This window comes from Leptonychotes weddellii, chromosome 16, assembly GCF_054177405.1.
Source record: "Leptonychotes weddellii isolate Sample4059 chromosome 16, ASM5417740v2, whole genome shotgun sequence".
NCBI classification, from domain to species: Eukaryota; Metazoa; Chordata; class Mammalia; order Carnivora; family Phocidae; genus Leptonychotes; species Leptonychotes weddellii.
The window spans coordinates 6,151,864-6,173,622 of record NC_138384.1 but is presented as its reverse complement, the minus strand read 5'-3'; the positions used below and the strand labels follow the sequence as shown (position 1 = coordinate 6,173,622).

The following is a 21,759-nucleotide window of genomic DNA, read 5'->3' as shown; positions in this document are numbered from 1 at the left end:
ACACCTCCTCCCACACCCCATTTCTCTCACACATACACACATCTCCTCCCACACCCCACGTCCCTCACACACACACACTCCCATACCCCACGTCTCTCACACACACACCTCCCATACCCTACGTCTCTCACACATACCCTCCCACACCCCACATCTCTTACACACATACACACACACCCCCCTCCCACACTCCATGTCTCACACACACCTCCTCCCACACCCCACATCTCTCTCATACACACATACCTCCTCCAACACTCTACATCTCTCACATATAACCTCCCATATCCTACGTCTCTCACACACACCTCCTCCCACATCCTACGTCTCTCACACACGCCTCCCACACCCCAAATCTCTCACACACACCACCTCCCACAATCTACGTCTCTCACACACACCATCTCCCACACCCCATGTCTCTCATACACACACTTCCTCCCCCACCCCACGTCTCTCACACATAAACACGTATCTCTTCCCATACCCCACGTCTCTCACACACACACACTCCCATACCCCATGTCTCTCATACACACACACCTCCTTCCATACCCCACATCTCTCTCACACACACCTCCTCCCACACCCCATGTCTCTCATACATGCACACCTCCTCCCACACCCTATGTCTCTCACACATACCCTCCCACACCCCACATCTCTTACACACACATACACACACACCCCTCCTCCCACACTCCATGTCTCTCTCTCACACACACACACACACACACACCTCCCACACCCCACATCTCTCACACACACACACACCTCCCACACCCCACATCTCTCACACACACACCATTACCTGTCCAGCCAGCCTTTTTCAAGCTTGTTCGTCAGTCTCATCTGCCTTTTTGATTCCATGTGCCATATGAGGGTAGCTTTTTCTACAACTAAAAGAACAAAGTCCTCAAATGCTCCTTAAGTATTTTCTGGAACCCAGTGGGTGGCTGGGGTCAGCCTAGAGCAGGAGGGAGCCATCTGAGGAGCCCATGACTGGGAACCAGCTTTACCCTGGGGCCATGTCTGGTTCTTATACCTCCTTCCTGCCCTCTTGCTCAGGAGAAGAAACAGGGCAGCCATCGAAGGGTGTAAGCAAGAGTGTGACGAGGCCAGGTTCTTGAAGTGAAAAACGTGGGCTTTCTAGAAAGAGGAGTCGCTGGTGTCTCCCCGTTGCCTTCCACACCAACAGCTGTGGGCAGAGCAGGGTCCCGTTGCCCCTTCTGGGAACCTGGCCTCCTCTGCAGCCTCTCTCAGCTTCTCCCTCTGCTCTCTCTGCAGGACTTTGGGAAGTGCCCACGACTGAGGCTGTTTACTCAGGAGTACATCCTCGCCTTGAACGAGCTCAACGCGGGGATGGAGGTGGTAAAGAAGTTCATTCAAAGGTGGGTTTCCCAGCTGGACCCCCTCCCCACCTTGTCTACCAGCCAACTCTCCTCTCCACCCCAGAACTACTCACGCCACTGATGCCCAGAGAGAAGTTGCTTGTATTCAAAGGCCCCAAGCATCTCATCTTCTAAGGGGGTCACCTGGGTCCTCCTGACCCCATGTGGTCTGAGACGCTTACAAGCTGTGTGACATTGAGCCAGTTGCTGTACCTCTCTGGTCCTGTTTACTCCACTGTCCACAGGGGTTGTTGCATAATTAAATAAGGTGATACATGAGGAAGCCCCTAGCACAGTACCTGACACACAGTAGGAACTCAGGAAATGGTACCAGTTCTAAATAATAGGATTGTTTCCATGGGTCCCACACCTTCCACACCTTTGGTTTACGAGTGCTGAGTGCGTCAGGGGATAGTGCCCCGCTGGTCCCAGAGGTTCGTCATGGGGAGGATTTGAACAACCACCTCCCAAACTTGGGCAAGAGGAAACCAGATCTTCTGGTTCTTACTCACTTCTGGTGTTTTGGAGGAGAGGGCTTGCTTTTTCTTTGATTTTAAAATTTTCTTCCTGTGTCTCTGTCTCCTTATCTGGAAAATGAGAACCATAGTACTTGCTTCATTCGGTTAATGCGCAGGTTTCAGTGAGCTAATATCCGTAAACACTAGGAACTGTGTCAGCACGATGCAGATGTCAACGATCACTGTCATGACTCTTCTCATTTTTTAAGAAAATCAAAAGAGCCGGTTTAAGCTGGTTTTGAAGCTTATGTGTTTCCTAAGTATACTCATCTAGAACTCACAAAGCATTTCTAAATCCCAAGGAAGTATCCCTCTGCTGGAGCCCTGGTGACTTCAGGGTCCCTTTAAAGTACCCAGTTATGGTTTTGTAAAATTTTTTCAGGTTAGGCCTCTCTTATCAGTGGCCACAGTGATTTTCCAGGAGTGTTACAGATATTATGCCCAGGCTCCAGACAGGCCTGGAGTAGCGGTATTGGCCTCCATTTTACAGATGAGAAAACTGAGGCACAGCGATAGCCATAATGAATAACAACAGCTGGCGTTCAGGGAGGACTTAGCAAATGTGTCCCAGGCCCTGTGCTGGGCCAGGGTGACCATAATCGTTTTTCTTTCAAGGCAGGCCACTTTTGAGACTAAAACGTGGTATTATGAATTATTATTCCAGAACCCCCAGGCATAAATATGACTGTCCCGGGATATATGACTACCGTATGCTAAGTCTTTCCGTGAATCAGAAAACTGGGTCGTTCTCCGAACCCACTGAGGAGGGCTCCACCCCCCCCACCCGCCTCCCTGCGTGGGCGCTGAATCTGCAGCGGCCTGCTCACCCTGTGCTCTGCTCTCTTCCAGCATGCACGGCCCCACGGGACACTGCCCCCACCCCCGGGTCCTGCCCAACCTGGTGGCCGTGTGCCTGGCTGCCATCTACTCCTGCTACGAAGAGTTCATCAACAGGTCAGCCCTGCTACCCCCAGGAGAGCCCGCTACCACCTCGGGATGGGGACTGCGAAGGGCCGAGTCACCAGGGAGGGCGGCTTGTACCTTGGCCAGGCCAGGCCGGTGGAGTGGCGTTTGCTGGGACTGCCCCCAGGGTGTTTGCCGAGCCCGTGCGCTCCCCGATTCCCGGCCCTGAACCTAGCGATGTTACTGGAAAAGCAAACACTGTGAATCAACACTGGGAACTGCGAGACTGTTGTGTTGCCTTGGCTTTAGGAGCAAGTGTTTGATGCTGAAGATTTCTCACCACCTGGTGCGTGTGACACATCGGGGCTTGTGTGAGAGAGAGCGTGCGTGCATGCAGGTGCAGGTGTGCGTGGGGGGTGAGTGTGCGTGTGCGTGCGTGTGCACAAGGGCTAGCAGGAGGTTTTCTCCCTTGTCTCCATCGGCAGAATTTCATTTTGCCCGTGGTGCGCATGGATTTCTTGAGCGCCTGTGTGCGTCAGGCACGGTTTCAGGTGCTACTGGGGGAGATGGCCTACGATACGCAGGATCGAGTCAGATGGGGAAAGCCTGAGAAAACAAGAAACTGGAACCATATGCTAGCGTGTGGCCAGAAAAGGGTATGGCAGGGTCACTGCCTTGGGTCCTCCAGGGTTTGGGGGCAAGCAGCTTATTAGGGACGTAACCTGAGGAAGCTCTGGGAGGGGACCCAAGAAGGGAGGACAGCCAGTAGGTCTGATGACCACGGCAGGCACCTGCACATTCCCCACTGGGACCCCCCCAGGAGACTGTGTGGAACATGTCTGAGCCATTCCCCTGAGGGATGATGGCGCTGGGGTAGTTACTTACCAGCTTCCATTCTTTCCTGAGGTTCACTCCTGGGATGCAGAGTGACGCAGTTGCCACTAGTCTGTGTAGAACTTTATACAGTGACCTCTGGGGTCATTAGAGAGGATGTGATGGGCAGGACCAGGTAGCATCTGCTGTAGCTCTCCTGTCCAGTTGTTCCAGTGCTACACTGCACAACTCCCAGGGGACCAAAATGTGTGTAGCTAGAGCTACTGTCCTTAGAGAGAAGGTGGTGGAGCATTCTGACACGCAGAAAATCTGCACAAATGAAGCTTCTAAAATAAACACTGTACTTTGAGATCTTGGGGAAGGGGCCACAAAAGCTCAGTAAGGGCATATTTTCTCATGACAGGACTTGAGAAGGGAGGATGACTGTTTTCAATGTCCGTAGCCCTAGGTCCTGATATTCAACCGGGACCTCTCCATTCTTAAATCATTTCCCTGTTCAGAAGGAGGTGATAGAACCCCTGGGGCCAGAACGTGAAGATGTCATGCAGGGCATTCATAAGCGCTTGTTCTGTGCCCTGCAGCATGTTATAGTAAAAGCAAAAGAAACAAAAAAGAAGCAGCAGCAGGTCAAAGGGTAGCACTTGGCTAGTACCACCATCCCGGCATCCCTGTGTGCAGGGACGGTCACTTGCCCTTGGCCTCCCACATTGCAGCTCCGGAGCCGGTCACCATGCATTTCTAACTCAGGCCACCCTAGGAAGCAGGGAAACCATTCGGACTGTCACACATTCTCAGGCTCCCTTTCCTGCCGAGGCCCGTGACTCATGTCGGCCTCCCAGGGCCCGCTCGGTGGATGCCTGGCCTGGGATTGGGAGGGGGCAGGAGCAGGAAACAGCACCTCCCAGAATTTTCCCTCTGTGTCCTCAAAGCCCTGCCCAAGTGCCCTGGAGCACGTTTTCCTGACTCAGGAGCAAGAAGCAGAAGAACTCTGGAAATCTCTCTCCCAGCACCCACCCCAGGAGAAGGGCAGAGGTGGAAAGGACCAGAATTAGGAACTGCGCACACTGTTGCACAGACAGGGGCCTGGGGACGGCAACAACCAGCTCTCGTCCTTCTCATCCTCTCAGCCCTCGTCTGATGACAGCTCATTATGTGCCAGGTGCCGAGGGCACAAAGGTGAACCAGTTAGATGGAGCCCTTGCCCTCCCAGAGCCGACAGGAGATGGAGGAGTAGCGAGGGAGCGTGGTCTGTGTCAGGGAGTTTCAACCTATCCGTCACTTGGGAAGGGTTTACAAAATCAGAACATTAGCTAAGCACACATGTACCCTGTGACCCAGCTGCTCATAGCTTTGGGGACATTCATCAGAAGACACGTACAGGAATGTTCTAGCAGCGTTTTTTGTAACAGCCCCTAACTAAAATCTGCCTCCACTCCTACGACAGGAGAATGGATGGACAGTTGGGGTCTGTCCACACAAAGGCACGCTATAGAACAGCAAGAACGGATGAACGAGAGCAACAAACAATGAATAAATCTCACAAAGGCAAAACTGGGCAAAAGAAGCCAGACCCAAAAGATACATACAGTTGTGATTCTTTTTCCTGGGATTTCAGGAATAGGCAAAAGGAATGTGTGGTGGTGGGGGCCAGAAGGACGGCCACCTTTGGGGTGGGGCGTTAGGTGGAAGGGCATGAGAGAAGCCTCTGGGTTCCTAGAAACGTTTCCCATCTTGCTCTAGGTCAGTGGCGCTCAGCTGGGAGCAGTTTGGAGCCCCACAGGTGTTTGGCAATGTCTGGAGACCTTTTGGGTTACCATAGCCTGGGCGGGAGGAGGGGTGCTGCTGGCATCCAGCGGGGAGAAGTCGGAACTGCTGCTAAGCATGCTACCGTGTCCGGGCAGCCCCCTGCAGAGACTGATCCGGCCCCAAATGTCAGTAGTGCCGAGGTGCAGGAATCCTGATCTGGTGGCTGGGTGTCACACAAGTAAAAGTTTATGAAGCTTGGCACCTGAGTTTGATGCACTTGACTGTCTGGGGTGTGCTGGAGTCCTGCTGCATTTGGAAGTGCGTCACTTCCCAATTCCATAGTCCCTGACGGCTCCTTGATAGTTTGGGTTCAGTCGTGGTGGGCATATTCTCACCAAGGACACTGGCAAATGCTGCAGCCGGGGCTCCTTTTTTCTGGCGAGTTCTTGTTGCATCAGCATAAAACTGGTCATATCTTAAGGGGAAAAGGGGTGCCCAGGCCCCATCCACTGTAATTCGGATCTAATTGGGAGGGCCCTGGCATTGGGTTTTTGGTTTTGGTTTTGGGTTTTTTTGCTCTTGTTCTTTTTTCATTTTAAACTTCCCAGGCAAGTCGAGTGTGTGGCCAGAGTTGAGAACTCCTGCTCTGGGGGGAGGTGAGGGAGGGATCCTTCACAGAGGTGATATTTAAGTTGAGAGCTCCTGGCTCTTGGCAAGGCAAGAGGCAGGACAAGGTGATCTAGGCAGAGGAAATAGCACGTGCAAAGGCCCAGAGGTGCAGATGGAGTTGGCATTAGTCACCTTTTCCATCTCTGCTCCTTAAACACCTGCTTCAGAATCCCCAGGACTCGGCATTTCGCGGGTGGGCCCAGGAATTCTCGTTCTTTGCAGCATCCACAAGCGCTCTGCTCCTCGATAAAGGCCGCTGCAGGGGAGAAAGGGAGGGAAACAGTGTGAGAGCAGAGCGAGGGGAAGAGAAGCGAAGATGGAGTTGGGGAGGACAGCAGCCTGGCCAGGCCGTGGGGGACTAGTACAGCTGAGCAGCTCAAGCTTCCTGTGCTGAGCACATTCCGATTCAGCAGGGCTGGGCCGGGGCCTGAGACTCTGCTTGTCTTCCAGCCTCCCAGGCGTGCTGGTGCTGCTGCCTGGGGACCACGCTTTGAGTGGCAGAGCTGGCTCTGTGTTTCAGTTGTGGAGTGTTTATTCTGAGAGCACAGGGGTCACCGATAGGTTTTAAGTAGACTAGGACGGAACTTGATGAGCTGTCAGTTTCCAAATTCCCCCCTGGCTTCTGCTACATGGAGGATGGACTGGAGGGGGGCAAGTGTGACCTTGAGCGGATTGCAACCAGGTGCCCAGGGTGGAGGCCTGGGGAAGGCGAGGCAGGTCCTGCTGCTTCCTGCATAGGCCTGTCCCAGCTCCCAGCTCAGAGCAGCGCAGCCCCCTTGGGAGCCCAGAGTAGTTTCCTGTTAGTTCCTCCAGGAAGTCATCGTAAGGGCTGCAATGCTGGGGGACCTTTGCCGGGCTCAAGTCCATCCCATCCTGGTGGTCAGTCCCTGGAAGATAAAGCCCCGTGTCCTCCGGGCCTGTCCACAGTGCTCTCAGTGGGTACATGATGTCCTCACAGGAAGAACAGACAACTTGACCCAGGTTAGCATAGCTCACTGGAAAATCACCCGATCTGAGCCAAACAGCCTTGAAAATCCACTCCTAAATCCCAGCAGAGGCAAACAAAGGGAAATGGAGTGTTGAGTATTTGGGTAGCAAATTAGCTCTGAACCCATGGAGATAGTTACACTCCCACCCCCGCCCCAACCTCACCCCAGACCACACACAATTTTCCATCAGCCGTTGAATTCTCGGACTTTAGTTGATGGGTTTTGTTCTCCCCCAGCAAAGTTTAAAGTGTAGTTATTAAACGTCTTTGGTGGGCTCAGCTGAGGCCTGGCTTGTGGCACATGCTGGAGAAATTCGGGCCCTCCAGGTGCATTGTACCCGAAATCTGTGCTCAACCCAGTCCTTGTGCACAAGGACTGTGTACATCTCTTTGCAAGCACAGGGCACATGTGTGTGGCACATTTAGGGAGGGCCTGGATCAGCAGCTGTTTGTGATCATGCTATCATGCTCAGAGTCTCTTGGAGCAGTGGACTCAACCTTGACCGCACACACAGGGAGCCCGGAAAGTTACTGGTATCTGGACCCCAACCCAGAGATTCTAATCAAATTGGGCTTCAGGATGTTCAGAAGTGCCCGCAAGGGGTAGTAGTATCCAGCCAGGGGTGGAAAGCTCTAGTTCAGGGGTAGAAGTGTGAAGGTGGCAAGTGGAAGAAATCAGGGAAGACTTCTTGGAGGAGGAGGATCTGCACAGGACCACTGGGGTGGTGAAGAGCCAGGGCTTTGTAGTCAGAGACCTGATTTCAAATCCCAGCCACCTCCACTTATAAGCCATGTTATCAAGGGTAGGACATTTGACCTCTGAGAGTGTCTGCTCACTGATAACATGGTGATGGTAATACTGGCCTTCCCGAGAGGTCTCAGAATATCTGTGAGGTCTGTGATAGCCCTCAGTGCTGTGCCACGCCGGAACACCAACAAAGGAAACCCATTTCTGGGATTGCCTTCACTCTAATGAGCCGCCCACTGAGTGAGGAGGTGCTTTAGCCAGCCTCAAGGCTCTGACAAGTCCTGCGATATAGAGGCCTAATTTCAGTGTGTTTGGCCCAGCATTTCCCACACAGATGTGACATCAGGGATGCCGTGGAGCCCTTTTCTCAGCGAACCCCTGTTACCAAGCATCGTCCTCCAGGTGGTTGGAGATGCTGTACCTGGGGGTTCAGCCAAGAGCAGGGGTGGCCCGGAGGGACCCGCAGACTGCAGGAGGCTAGAATTCTGGGGTTTGGGATCCCTTTGAAGTGGGCTTCCAGGTGGAGACTAGATGCTGAGCTTTCTCACCTGGCCAGGGATGGGGCAGTAGAGGTGAGGCCTGGGCCCCCCCCCCCTCAGGGGGAAAAAGGGGCAGCTAGACTCCAGGATGCAACTAGAAGCGAAGGCACTTAGTAGGTCTCATAGATGGCCAGGGAGGGCCTTGTGGTGGAGGTGACGGCCACGGCCTCGTGGGTATCACGTAGAGATTAACGTTCACTCCCCCATTCATCAGATGTGTGTCAAACGCCTTCTGTGCGCTGGGATTTCAGCCGGAGCTTCAGTGACAGACACTTAGGGGTGGACGCCACCTCCGCCTGGCCCCGTCTGGAGACCCGGAGCAACCCAGTCTCCCGGCCTGAGCCTCAGTTTCCTCCCTCGTGGGGTGGGATAGGACACCACTGGCTCGCGGCACCACCACCCGCTTCAGGGTGTGTGACGGCTCAGGCCGGTGCGGGCGGCCCTGCTCACGCGCCCCCTCCGCTCTCCCGGCAGCCGCGACAACTCCCCCAGCCTGAAGGAGATCCGGAACGGCTGCCAGCAGCCCTGCGACCGGAAGCCCACCTTACCTCTGCGCCTTCTGCACCCCAGCCCGGACCTGGTGTCTCAGGAAGCCACGCTGTCCGAGGCGCGGCTCAAGTCGGTGGTCGTGGCCTCCAGCGAGATCCACGTGGAGGTGGAGCATACCAGCTCTGCAAAGCCAGCGCTCACGGCCAGCACGGGCAACGACAGCGAGCCCAACCTCATCGACTGCCTCATGGTCAGCCCTGCCTGCAGCACCATGAGCATCGAGCTGGGCCCCCAGGCCGACCGCACCCTCGGCTGCTACGTGGAAATCCTCAAGCTGCTGTGAGTGTCCCCTCTGCGGGCCTGTCACCAGTGGGGCGGGAGAGGGGGACTCGGTGGGCATGCTGAGCATGTGTGCACACGTGTGTAAGCGCGCACACTTGAGGTGTGCGTAAATGCGACTGGGTGCCCAGGACGCAGATGCGGGGCGTGCGGGCACACGTTTAGGGTGTGTATGTCTGTGAACATAAGCTCTGTGCGTGATTGTGTGCGCACACGTGGGGGTGCACACAGGACTGTTGGTGTTCGTGTCTGCTTATCTGGGCACACGCGCAGGGTGTGTGCATGAGCCTGACGTATATAGCTGTGTCCGTGAGGTTGAGCATGTGTGTGTACGTGTCTGCATCCAGCTGCCAGGATGGCCGTGAGCCCACGGGCGCCCAGGTGTGTCTGTGAGTGTGTGAATGTCTTTATATTTTGCGGGGGGGGCGGCCCATTCTGAGTTTGTGAGTGCATATGTGTGTTCAAGCGACTTTGGCTCCGTGCGGCTGTGACAACACGTGTGTGTTGCCTGAGCGTGTGTGTGTGTGTGTCTGCATTTGGAGGTGGATGTGGATTTTTCTGATGGGGCCTATGTGTGTTTTGAATGCCTGTGTGTGTGTGTGTGTGCACAAGTGTGAGTGTGTCTGGGTGCTTTGTGCTGCTTTGTGCATGAGCAGCTGTGAGTGCGCATGTGTGGCTCTGAGCGTTTGTGCACAAAACTTGGAGCGCGTGCGTGTTTCTCTGTGTGTATGTGTGTAGATGTGCACACGAGCCAGCACGTGACTGTGTTTCTGTGTCATGTCGCCTGCATGCTCTGTGTGTATTCCTCTGTGTCCCAGTGGGCAGGGACGGAGTGTGGCGTGCAGAAGCTGGCACTTCCAGGCGCAGTCAGTGGTGGCTGGGGGGCTTTTCAGAGGGATTGTGCGCGCGACTGTGTGGTCCCCTCTAACCAGTGCAAGGTGCCTGTCTGATGACCGGGCACCAGGGCCCCTCGATGCAGGGCGATGCCTGGTTCCCGGGGCTGGTCCGTGTTGCCGGGCCTTCGCCGAGTCCCGCTTGTTGCCCGGCTCTGCGGCTTCTGCTCTGCCTCTCTCGTGAACCTGTGGTTGCCCAGAGTGCGCTCGTGGGCTGCAGGGTGGAGGCACGTGTCGGCTGCCTGGTGAGCGGCTGACCTGGACTTGGGAGGTGCCCGGGGGTGTCCCACGTGCTGGAAAGCCGAGGCCTGTGGTACATACGTGCACACGTACTCGCACATACACACACACTCCCGTAGGCACCCACGTCGTGCAGCGACTTCTTGTGGCTTGAGAGTACAGCAACCCCAGACACTTCCTCTGTCCTTGCTTTGGCCCCTGAGAGGGGAGGGTGAGGCCTCCCCAGGGTCAGCTGCAGCCTCGCCCACAGTTCTGGCAGCAGAGGCCAGCCGAGGGCACAGCCACATTGAGCCACCTCCTCACACTCCCTGCACCTGCCGAAGGAAATTCCAAATTCTGCTCAGAGGGCGTTGCTGAGAACACAAGTCAATTTCTTTAAAGCAGCGGGCAGCCCCCGCTTTCTCCCGAGAGTGGCGATCAGCCCTCCAGGGGACAGGTCGGTCAGGGCCCGCGTCTCGCCGCGGCCCCCTTACTTCCTCCAGCTGTTCTCCACAAACCCCTGGAACTCCCAGGCCTTCTGCTGGCTTGGGCCCTGACTCACGTTTCTCACTAAGCACTGACGGTTTGCCTTTTTCATCATGCAGTTGACACACATTTTTTTTTTCCTTCTCCATAAACATGCTCACGAATGCGGATTCTGTTCTCCCTGGTCTGCTTCCAGACCTCCTGCCTGCTGCCAGGGCGGGGGGGGGCGGGGGTCAGGTGCCCGGGCCAGGGCTGGCCACCGGGAGCCAGGAGGCATTCCTGGCCACTGCCCAGAGTAACACCTCACCCCTGCCCGGGGGGTCTCCACAAAGCAGGTTTATACTTCTGGAAGCCTTTTTCACCTTGGGGTGGAGGGAGAGGCTCAGGACATAATTCGGACTTGGGAAATTCTTCCCGAGCCTTGCTTCCTGCTTGCATCGCTGGCCCACCAGAGACCCTCAGACACGTTGGACCCACAAACTCCAGCAGCTCCAGAGGACGGTACATTGGCAAAAGCAGCAGATTCAGAGCCAGACTGCTGGGTCCAGGGCCGTGGATGCCAGGGGTGGCTTGTGGCCTTGGGCGAGTTAGCGGTCCTCTCTGAGCCACGGCTGTGTCCAGGCACGAGCGTGAGAGGGACGTTCCCTGGGCCCTGGTGCAGCGTAGACGCCTCGCAAGCGCAGACCTGGGCAAGTGGGAGTTACTACACTTTGTGGTTATAACAGTGTTCCCTCTATTTTAAGATACCATTGGGAGTGAGATGCATCCTCGATTTAATAGCAGCAGTTTGAGAGGGAAAAAGCCCCAATATGGCATTCAGTGCACGCTCAGATCGCAAGAAGCGTGCGTTGTCTGGGGATTGAGGACGTGTGGCCATCTCACTTAGCCTGCTGTGTAACTGGGGGCAGCGTTTTTGGCTCCTGGGCCTCAGTTTTCTTGTCTGTACAATGGGTATCGTGACGTAGGGCCTTTCCACTGCTGGCCCAGTGCCGGTTCTTGGTGAGAGTGCATTGCTCTTACCAACTGGAACACTCGCCAGTGAGAGTTATGTGTAAAGGGGAAAGAACAGAGGAACGGGGGGCCTTGTGGGGGCTAAAGGAGCCCCACTTAGAGCAGGCACTGCCACTCCCCGGGAGTGTGGGCAGCGCAGCCCACAGCCCCTGATTAGTTCCCTTCCCACAGGAAGGGTGCATCCTTGGAATCTTGACACCTTTGAAAAGTAACATAAGCCCTGAGAAGTTCCCCAGAGACCCTTAAAAAGGAAAACTTTTCCCAGCGCAGGCCAGCCTCACCCTGTGAGGCCCAGGCTGGGTGGTACGATGGAAAGAATGTGGACTCGGAAGCAAGACTGAGCAGGTTTGGGTCTCTAGGAGTTTGGATTCCACCTCTTACCCTACGAGGCAACTGTGTGCAGCTCACACATTTCTTTAGGAAAAGTGCTTTCCTTTATCAAGCACTTGCCACACACGCGCACTGGGCCCGACTCTGTGCTAGGTGCCGGGGGGACAGGGGGTGGAGACGGATCTCCTGCTCTCAGTCCCTCTGCATCTGAGCAGCACCAACTACGAAAAGCGGTGACAGCGCCTGCTTGGTGGGACGGAGTAGGGGAGGCTGCTGGCCCACGGAAGGCCACCAGCAAGGGGACAGGCTTCTGTCCAGGAAGAGAAAAGAGCAGCCATCCTGAGGGAGTGATGGGCACATGCACTCTTCTGACCAGCTCAAATCTGGCTACTTGATCTTTTGCAAATACCCACGTTTTGAAAGAGGTCTTGTTGGGCTGGAGGTGAGCTGGAAGATGCCTCGTCCCTCAGGGGCCCTTGGGGGTAAATGCAGACAAGACTTGGGGTTGTCCTAAAGACTGGGCAGCGTGACTAGAATGTAGGAGGCAAGCGTCTGCATCACCCAGGACAGTGCTGCTCAGTAAAGAACTGTCCCGGCCAGATGCCACAGCTCCACTGTGAGCACCAGAGGCTTGGTGCAGGGAGCGGGGGATTGTTTGGAGGCTTGGAAACCCTGTCCGACAAGGAATGGCTGAAACAGCTCCCAACAGCCTGAGAGCTAGAGAGGGAGGGTGGCTGGACGGGAGGGACCAGGACCAGGTCCCAGATCATTGCTGGAGTCTGACACCCCCACCCCGGGGGGCCACCGCCTTGTGCTCTCCGGCTTGTGGCCTGGGAGGGCTGGGGTTCGGGGTGGGTGTTGTTGTGCGTGCGGCTGTCAGGGCCAGGCCTGCCTGCCCCCGGCCAGTACGCTGGGGACTTCGGGCTTCTCAAGGCTCGCACGGCGCACCTGCCCTCTGGCTCAGCGTCAGCGGCTGTTCTGCGGGTGGGGCAGCCTTCTCCCCACATTGTGCAGAAGTTCTGAGAATCAGGAGGAAACTGTGTGCTGGGAGGAAGCATCTTGTCCCCGGGACAGGTTCGAGCTTGGGCTCAGGCCACAGCTGTCAGGTTGGCTTACGGTTCCACCAAGCATACGCTGTATGTCTGCCAGGCCAAAGCTGCTGCCCCAAGCCCTGGGAACCACCCTGTCCCCATTTCCTCACCTGCCCAGCTTGTCCCTGGTGTTACCCACACCCAACACAGCAGGAGAAAGGCGGTTCTTGGCCATCTGGCTTCTAAACCACCCGTGGAATGCAGAATGAGGCTGAAGACCTGGGCCTCGTGCTCACTGAGTCCAGCTTTCCCCCTTATTAGCTCTGTGACCTTCGGCGGCCGCCCTGAGCTCGTTGGGAGGTCTGGGGAGTCCTAGAGCCAGCCTGGCCCCGTTGATGTGAGGACTAAATGTTAGGTGATTGACACCTACAGCTCATCGGAGGCCTTTGGGATGCTCAAGGTGCCTTATCTCCCTTTCCTTCATGAACGCAGGGCAGGCCTGGCTGTCTTCTTCCCCGGGGGTGGGTGGGCAGGCCTCTCCCAGCCTAGCTGCCGTTCTTCCTTCCGTCCCAGGCCAGTCTGGCCCGCCAGCCCTGAGGCTGGCACTGCTCTCCGGATGCTCATGGCCGATGCTCTGCTGGCCACGGGTGTCCCACACCCTACCCCTTGGGCTTGGCTAGCCCTTGGACACCCAGCCTCTGCCCAGCACACCTACTGTGCATCCCCAGACTGGTCAGCCCGGGCATTTGGAGCAGGGCCAGGAGCTAACTGCAGACTCGGAACCGGGCCTGGCTGAGGCAGGAAGGAGGTCCAGTGCCCTCTTTCTCTTCGTGCCTGTGTCCCCCACTCGCAGTCCTGTGTGAGCTGCCAGGATGGAGCCTGCAGGAGGCCGAGCTCGAGGCGGGGGAGACTGAGCTTAGCGCCCGGGGAGTGCAGGCGACATGCACCGTTGTGCGGAATGGGCTCGTTGAAGTCCCCTTCTGCTCAGGAGTGAACCCAGGCCAGGCTGTGTTGCTGCCCTGAAGGCCCCGGCTCCGTGGCCTCTGATACCCACTGATAAGGAGCGATTTAAAGTCTCCTCAGGGTTTTCTGTATTTAATGGCATTTCTACATAGAACATGTTTTATTTTTTTAAAGCCAAAGAAAAACTAGTAAGTGCCTTTTTCGATAGAGGGAAGTGGCCTTCTGTGCAGGTGGGAGCAGGAGACGAGACATCGTGCTGTTCAGTGAACAGGACCGCAGACGTGGGAGCCAGGCTCCTGGGTTCAAGCCCCAGCTCCTACCAGCGGTGCGACCCTGGGCCAGCCCTTACCCTGAGGGTTTTCAAGTCTGTAGAATGGGGGTGGCAAGTGCGTCCAGCTCAGCAGGTTTCTCAGAGGGACGCAGGGGCTGATCCATGTGTGCATTTGGAAGAGCCTCTGCTCCCAACAAGCTCTGTCTATAGTGTTTGCTCCTGTTACTTTTAGATTTTTCTGGAAACCATGAATCAGACAGGTGAGGGAGGTTGTGGGGAGGGGTTTAGAGGGAAGACAAGCTTGTCACAAAAATCAATGACTCCCCCCCCCAAAAAAAAGAAGCACATAGGTTTGGGGTCAAAAGGGGTCTCCACATCCTGCTGTGAGGCCGATGGGCCTGTGGGCTCGCTGGGCCCGGCCACCTGGCACACAGAGCTCATGCCCAGCCTTGGGCACTGGGGTCCAAGGACCCGGCTGTGGATCCCAGCTCCCCACTTCCCAACTGTCTGGACTCAGGTGGGGCCTCACTCTCATCTGTAAGGCAGGTAACTCGAGTGCCAGTTCTGAGGAGCCCATGAGCAAGTTTGGGCCCAGTGCACGGCCTCGCGAGTGCCCCTCAAACCTCCACATGTGGCACTGTTAGGACTTAGCTCAAGCCACCAGACGCTTCTGGGAATTCTTTTCCAGGGTGGGAGCTGGATTCTAAAGGCTGCCACTTTCTCACTGGAGTCTCTGCAGGGAGGGAGGGCAGGAAAGGGCTGTCACCCGGGGGTTATATAAACAGTGCCTTATTGGTGGGGGCACATACTGGTTCCTGGGGATGAAAAGATCTCAATTGTCTTTTGGTGTAAAGTACAGACGTACGGCACGTAAACAGATACGCAGCATATTGGGACAACAGTCAGGGACAAATGTCGAGAAAGCTCCTCGGGGCAGGGGCGGGGGGGGGTGCACAGGGGCACCAGCAGATGGTGGTAAGGGAATTCTCCATTCTCAATGGAAGGGAGCCCCAGGGCCACAGGCCCACGATTCAGGGTCCTTTCCTCTGCCCAGGCCATCCAGGCACCGTCGGGGCCCCTCCTGTGGGCAGTGCCAGATGTCAGTAGGGGTCCGACTGTAGCCCTACCCGCGCCAACACAGGCCATTGGATGAAGGGTTCAGATACCCGCTCCTGCCAGAATCCAGCTTCCTGCCCCAGCCAAGACAGGATCCAGGTCAGATTGCGCACCCGAGTGCGCAGCTGAGGACGCACGCTGTTCCACTTGTCAACATCCCCTTCGACTTGGGAGTGAACCCCGGACCCCCGCTGCCTCTCCCTAGCGTGTGCTGCGTCCGCAGCTCAACAGGCCTCTTCCGGGCACCAGCCATCTGCCTGGCCTGGTGCCCAGCCTGGCAGGTGCAGAGATAAGAGGCGGCCCCTCCCGGGGCTGCTGTGAGCAAGGTATGTGCGCACCTGGGCACCCGGAAGTCTTCCGTGTTGGCGGGGCTGTTCCAGGGGCCCCACCGCTGTGTGGGGGGCCGCAGAGGTGCCTGGCTGGCTTAGGACGGTCGGTGAGAACTGGCTACCTCTGGGTTCGCTTTCCAGCACAGTCCCCAAAACCAGAGTAATAGGAGAACCCAGGTCAGGGGCTGTACCAGGTCTAGGCTCTGGGTGGGGCAAGAGGAGGTCACAGCCCCAGAAGCACCTGAGGTCAAATCCGAAGTACTAGCTGGTGATTTGTACAAATATGAAACATCTGTGGGCCTTGTCCTCCTGCAAAATGGGGTGTAGGAATTAGGGGCCTCGGGGGGCGTCCTTGAGTGTTAAGCGGGGCACACGTGAATGTTCTAGTGCCCGGTAAAGGCCCGTCAGTGCCTTCGCCGTCCTAGCTGCTGGGTTTTGTTCCGTTACTCTACTCTCCCCATTGTTATTACTGTCATTCGAAGGGACTGTTTTGTTAAAGCACTGTTATCTGGACATAGGAGGAGAAGCATCTGATAAATGAGGCGGGCTGACCCAACTGCAAATAAATAGCACATATTTATTGTTTTTTATGAATGAGTCTATACATTTGCCCCTCAGTTCTGGTCAAAGATGAGAATGCTTTTGCATTCCCAACATAAGCCTCCTCTGCTAGTCAGCTCGGGCGGCCGCAACAAAATTATACAGACCAGGTGGCTTCGGCAACAGAAATTTACTTTCTGGCAGTTCTGGAAGCTAGAAGTGTGAAATCATGGTGTGGGCAGGGTCAGTTTCCTCTGGGGTCTCTCTCCTGGGCCTGCAGTGAGCTGCCTTCTTCCCCTATCCTCACAGGGTCTTCTTCCCTCTGTGTGTGTGTGTCCTGGTCTCCTCACCACGTTAGGACGCTAGTCACACTGGGCTAGGGTCCCCCTCATGGCCCCATTTTTGCCTTCATCACATCTGTGTCTCCAAACACAGACCACAGTCTAAGGTACTGGGGTGAGGATTTCAGCCCGATAATTCGAAAGTCGGAAGGAACAACGATCTGGTAACTGGGGTGCAGGGGTGAGGTGGGATGAAAGGGGAGGGGTAGAGCTGGAGGTCTGGCCCCTTTGGTTGCCATAAGGAGGTCTCTGGACAGGTTCTGTCAGGCGCATAGACACCAGCTGCTTGTCTCCCCAGCTCCCTGGAAGCAGGACAAAGCCCACGGGAGTCTCTGCCAGACCCTCGCCCCATCGTGGGCCATCCGTGACAGCACATGGTGAACCTCTCCTTGTCCAGTCTGAACCTGACTGTCACCCCCTCTCTCTCTAGGTCCGACTACGATGACTGGAGACCGTCCCTGGCCAGCTTGCTTCAACCCATTCCATTCCCCAAAGAGTAAGTCCCACACCGGTCTCTGACCTCAGTTGTCCACAAGTCACCCCGGGAACACCACGGACAGTGGTGAGAGAGGGAGAGGTTGGTCTTCAACTGTGGGACCCCTGGGGAGGCACAACCACACCCCACCCTGAAAAATGGGGAGGTTACCTCATGGCAACATTACAAGGATTCACTGAGCTAAGAAGGCAGACAAAGCCCTCCCCACCATGCCTTCATGCAGTGAAGTTAGCGATTTTGATTATGCCTCCGATGGGACCAGGACTACCTGCCTGTGCGCTCTCCGAAGGCCACAGCAAAAATCACAGGATAATGCACATGGAATTGCTTTCTGGGCCTTACAGCGATATGCTGAACACACTCTTACTGCGCCCATTACGATTATTACCTTGTGTTCCACGGCGAGTTGGGCCAGAAATGGGCCCTTCGTCTTTCTCTTGCCAGCCCTTATCTCAATATTGAATTTATCCGAGGAAAATAGAGAGAAAACTGGTGGATAATGGCCTGAGGAGAGAAGGCTTTGTCTGAATAACCAGGCCCTAAAATGCCTCCAGGTCTCTGTTTTGACAGATGTGGAGAAGCCAGGCCTCAGGAGGCAGCTCGGGGCTCTCTCAGGAGCCGATTAACGAGCCTGTGTTTATGAAATGCGGCTCTCCAAGGGGGACATTACACCCAGTAATTGCCCCATTTGCTGGCCTGGCCGGTCCCTGGGGCCCCCAGGACTCAAGACCGGAGAAATCTGACTCCTGAGAGCCACGGCTGTCTCCAAAGAGCAGTGGCATCATTGGCTGCATTCGCTGTCCCCACGGCCCCGGGGACGCACGTGACAGTGGGCCCATGATGCAATTCACTTGAAGAATGGTCCCCGAACGCCCCCCTGACGTACAGCGTAATTAGTGCGGCCGCACCTTCTCGGTGGAACAGTTACCGAGCACACCTGGGTCACGGGCCATCCGCTCAGCACCGCTGCTGTCCACAGGTGCGGGGCCCGGGGGGCTCCGTCTAGTCCCGTTCCTACAGTCTTGGCCTCATCAAAGGAGGCCTTTGTTGTGCAGTTTCAAGGAGGGACAAAATGTCCGTGTTTCATTCTCAACTTCCTCCTCATTCTTCGGATCAGACAAAACCTCACCGTCCCCAGAGGAAGATCTGTGGATCATTGTGGGTTTCAAAAGCACCCCGCTAACTGCAGTTTTCCCTCTGTTTTTGTTACAGAGCTCTCGCACATGAGAAGTTCACCAAGTGAGTATTGGGGCAACGCCCTCGTTACCTCCTTCCGGTGCAAATGTCCTGTCCTCTCTCCTGAGGCCGTCCCCCTGCGGCCAGCCCTCCTTCCAGCCCCTTCTCAGTCACATGCATTCTGGGAGGCAGCCATGGCTCCTCTTGGAAGTTCTGCACCACATGTCCAGGCCTGTCCGGGTGTTTCCTGACCCCGGCCAGCTCTGTTCGGCTCCCCATGCCCCGGCCCTCTCCTCTAGCCCCCATCATGGTCCACTCGAACCAGGAGCCGGCGAATGACTGCCACCACCCTGTCTCTTTCAGGGAACTGAAGTATGTGATTCAGAGGTTCGCCGAAGACCCACGACAAGAGGTGAGGCCTCCCTCACTCCCTCGAAGGCACCCTCTCAGGGCTACGGCAGGACACCTGTGGGCCTCTCCGAGCCTTCTGTAGTCTTCTGCCAGGGCCTCCTTGTCTCCCACGGGCATTCAGAACAGTTTACAAAGGCTCCTTGCCTTGATGCATAAACACAGCCCCCCCCGCCGTGATGGGGGGTGCCCGGCCCATGATGTCAGTCCTTTCCTATACCCTCAGGCTCACCAGAGGTGGTTTCCCAGCGGCTGGCGGTTTCTTCTTGGAGCACAGGTCTTGCTTTAGGTGCAGCCTGCCACAGGGGTTCCCAGCCAGCTCCAGGATAGCAGTGGGTCCTCGTTAGGCTGCTGTTCTGAGAATCAGCAAACCAGGGAAGACATCTGAGCTGGGATCTGAGCCGGCTTTCATTTCCCGAGCATGATGGCTGTGGGCCTCCCTGAGGGGCCACTCTGTCCTTCCAGTATCTGGGCTTCAGGGAGAGCTCAGCTTTCCCCACCCTCCGCTCCCCCCGGAGGCTGTGTGAGCAAGGACTGTGTGGCCTGGGTTCCTCCATCCATTGTATCAGCATAGCGACAGGCAGCCTTGCCTCGGGGCTCACCCTGTGTCAGGCACATGCGTTTTCTCCTTGAATTTCCCCCACAAGCACGAGTAGATTCTGTCATCACCCCCGTTTACATCGGAAGTACCCTCCTCTTAGAGCTGAGAAACCTGAAGTTGTGGGACATCCCCACGGTCACAGAGCTGGTACCTGGCCAAGGCAGGACTCAAACCCAGGGACTGTGGCTCCAGAGTCTATTCAGTGCCCAGCTCCGCAGCGGACACACTGGGCCGGACAGGGCTGCAGAAATGAGCAGGATGCTGGCCTTGCCCCGTGTAGCTCGCAGCCCCCTTCTCTGTGGGCAAGGACCCTGGGATGTGAGGGGATCTGGCTTCCAGGTGGAGACAGACCGGGACACATGTACCCCCAGCGCAGTGGGAGGTTAAGGATGGGCAGAGGAGGAAATGATTTCTTCTTTTTGATGGAACCAGAATATTCTCTCTTCAGTCCCCGCTGTAAAACCGTTCTAGAAGGATCAAGTTCTAAAACACCTTGATTCTAAACCCTGATTCCCAAAGTGGTCCTCAGGTGCAGTGGGAACAAGCAAAACTGGCAGATAGGGAGCTCTTAAGTGGTCGGATACCCGTGCTGGTCTAAGCCATCCTTCAGTGCGTGTGAAGACAGATTCTCAGAATTCCCCTGGAAAGTGAGCCTTTAGTTCAAGCACAAACTTTGAAGCTAAAGAGTAAAAGTGGTCCCAGCTGCTTTCCAGAGTGGAGAGGCAGAGCCAAGTGCTGGCAGGGAGCTTTCCGAGCCTGGTACCATCCGCAAGGCGCCGGGGGGACTGGTAAGCAAGGGGCCCGTCCTGCAGGGGAGGCCCTGCCCCCAGCAGGCCCCTCACCAGGCCTTGCTCCGGGCTCCTGTGTGCCTCTCCCTTTGATTCTTTTTCTCCTCCTCGCTCTCCCCTCCCACCTTCTTCCTCCTGAAGAAGCCAGAGTTATAAATCCTTTGATGTATTTGCTGAATAGTTTCATACTCTTGATTCCTTATTTCTTTGAAGTAGACAAATTAACATTTGATATTCTTCCAACTCCGAGGGAAAAATCAAAGCCCCACTGCCTCTGTTTTCTGTTTACTTGTGTGTGGGTTGTGATCAATTGAATATCTGTGAGTAAGTGGCTTTTGGCAGCAAATTGTCCTTCACTCCTGAAGGAAATGATCGGGACATCTCTCAGCTCTCTTCTGAGGACAGGGAGGAGGGGAAGAAACAAAGGCTTTTGCTTCTCTCTCTCTCTCTCTTCAGTTATAGGAGGGGCCGAGGTGTGTGTGGAGCTCCTTCCGCACACACATGCCCACCACACACTCCCACGCGCAACTCTGGGAGGGCGGTCGAGACCCACAGAGGGAACTGTGCTCATGCACACAACTGTCCCACCCTGGACAAAGAGCCTTCCAGGGAGAGGCACAGACCGAGAAGGAGGTGCAGACCCCCAGCGGTGAAGGGGGAGGGTGCCCTGTGAGCAGGATGTTCAGAGGGAGCTGAGGGCAGAGAGAGAAAGGAGAAAAAAGAGCTCCTCCCGTAACCACCCCCCGCCCCCCAGAGGGGCATAGGAGAAAAGGGGACTAAGTCTGAGCAGTTGCTTGGAGCCTCTCTTCCCGTGATTTGGCCACAGACTTGCTTTTGTTGCGGGCAACTCACCAAGCCCGGCCTGGCCCTTCGTCCCTCGGAGCTGAAGGTGAATGGCTGGAGTTCCCCAGTTTATGGAAGCCACACTTTTCCCCAAAAGGCCTTCCATGGTATTAGTAGGAGGTGGGAGTCGCTGGACTAGAAGTGAAACAGGCCTCCTAACTGCGGGACTTGTCCGAGCCTTTACCGTCTGCCGGGCTCCCTGGGGCCCCCGGGGACTGACCGCTGTGCCCCTCCCCTGCGCAGGTGCATTCGTGCCTGCTGAGCGTGCGGGCGGGCAAAGACGGCTGGTTCCAGCTCTATAGCCCCGGAGGGGTGGCCTGTGACGACGACGGCGAGCTGTTCGCCAGCATGGTATGTGGGGCGGGCCCTCCCGGGGCGCGGCGGGACGGGCCCCAGGCTTGCCCCTCGGACGAGGCCAGAGCTGCCCCGACCCGGCGGGGGCGGCCAGCCTGGGAACCCCCAGACTGCATCGAGGCTGAGGAGGGTGATGAAGGGGACGACCACAAGTGTCGCCTGCCATCTCTCACCTGAGGGGCGCCCAGCCAGGGGCTCGAAACTCCTGCCCGCGCGCAGCCCCACTCAGCTCCATGAGGCGGTGCCACCTCGCAGACGAGGGGCTGAAGCCCGAGGCGCCCACCGCCCAAGCGCACACCGCTCATTGTAGCAGCAGCGTTCAGGTCCGGCCACGGAGGGCTTGGTGTGCACAGGGGTTCCAGAAGGCGCTGCAGACCCACCGGCTCGCCTGACCTTTGC

At 56.4% G+C, this 21,759-nt stretch overlaps 1 protein-coding gene across 2 annotated transcripts in view; it reads left to right on the top strand.

The window, feature by feature from the left end:
- The window catches only part of CMIP (c-Maf inducing protein), a 229,968-nt gene that overhangs the window by 196,052 nt on the left and 12,157 nt on the right, over nt 1–21,759 (top strand). For both annotated transcript variants that reach the window (XM_081807352.1, XM_081807353.1), the window contains exons 8-14: nt 1,288–1,391; nt 2,759–2,863; nt 8,811–9,164; nt 17,125–17,190; nt 18,403–18,429; nt 18,730–18,778; nt 21,250–21,357. In XM_081807352.1, coding sequence (XP_081663478.1) covers nt 1,288–1,391; nt 2,759–2,863; nt 8,811–9,164; nt 17,125–17,190; nt 18,403–18,429; nt 18,730–18,778; nt 21,250–21,357 — 813 coding nt within the window. The remainder of the gene's footprint in view (nt 1–1,287; nt 1,392–2,758; nt 2,864–8,810; nt 9,165–17,124; nt 17,191–18,402; nt 18,430–18,729; nt 18,779–21,249; nt 21,358–21,759) is intronic.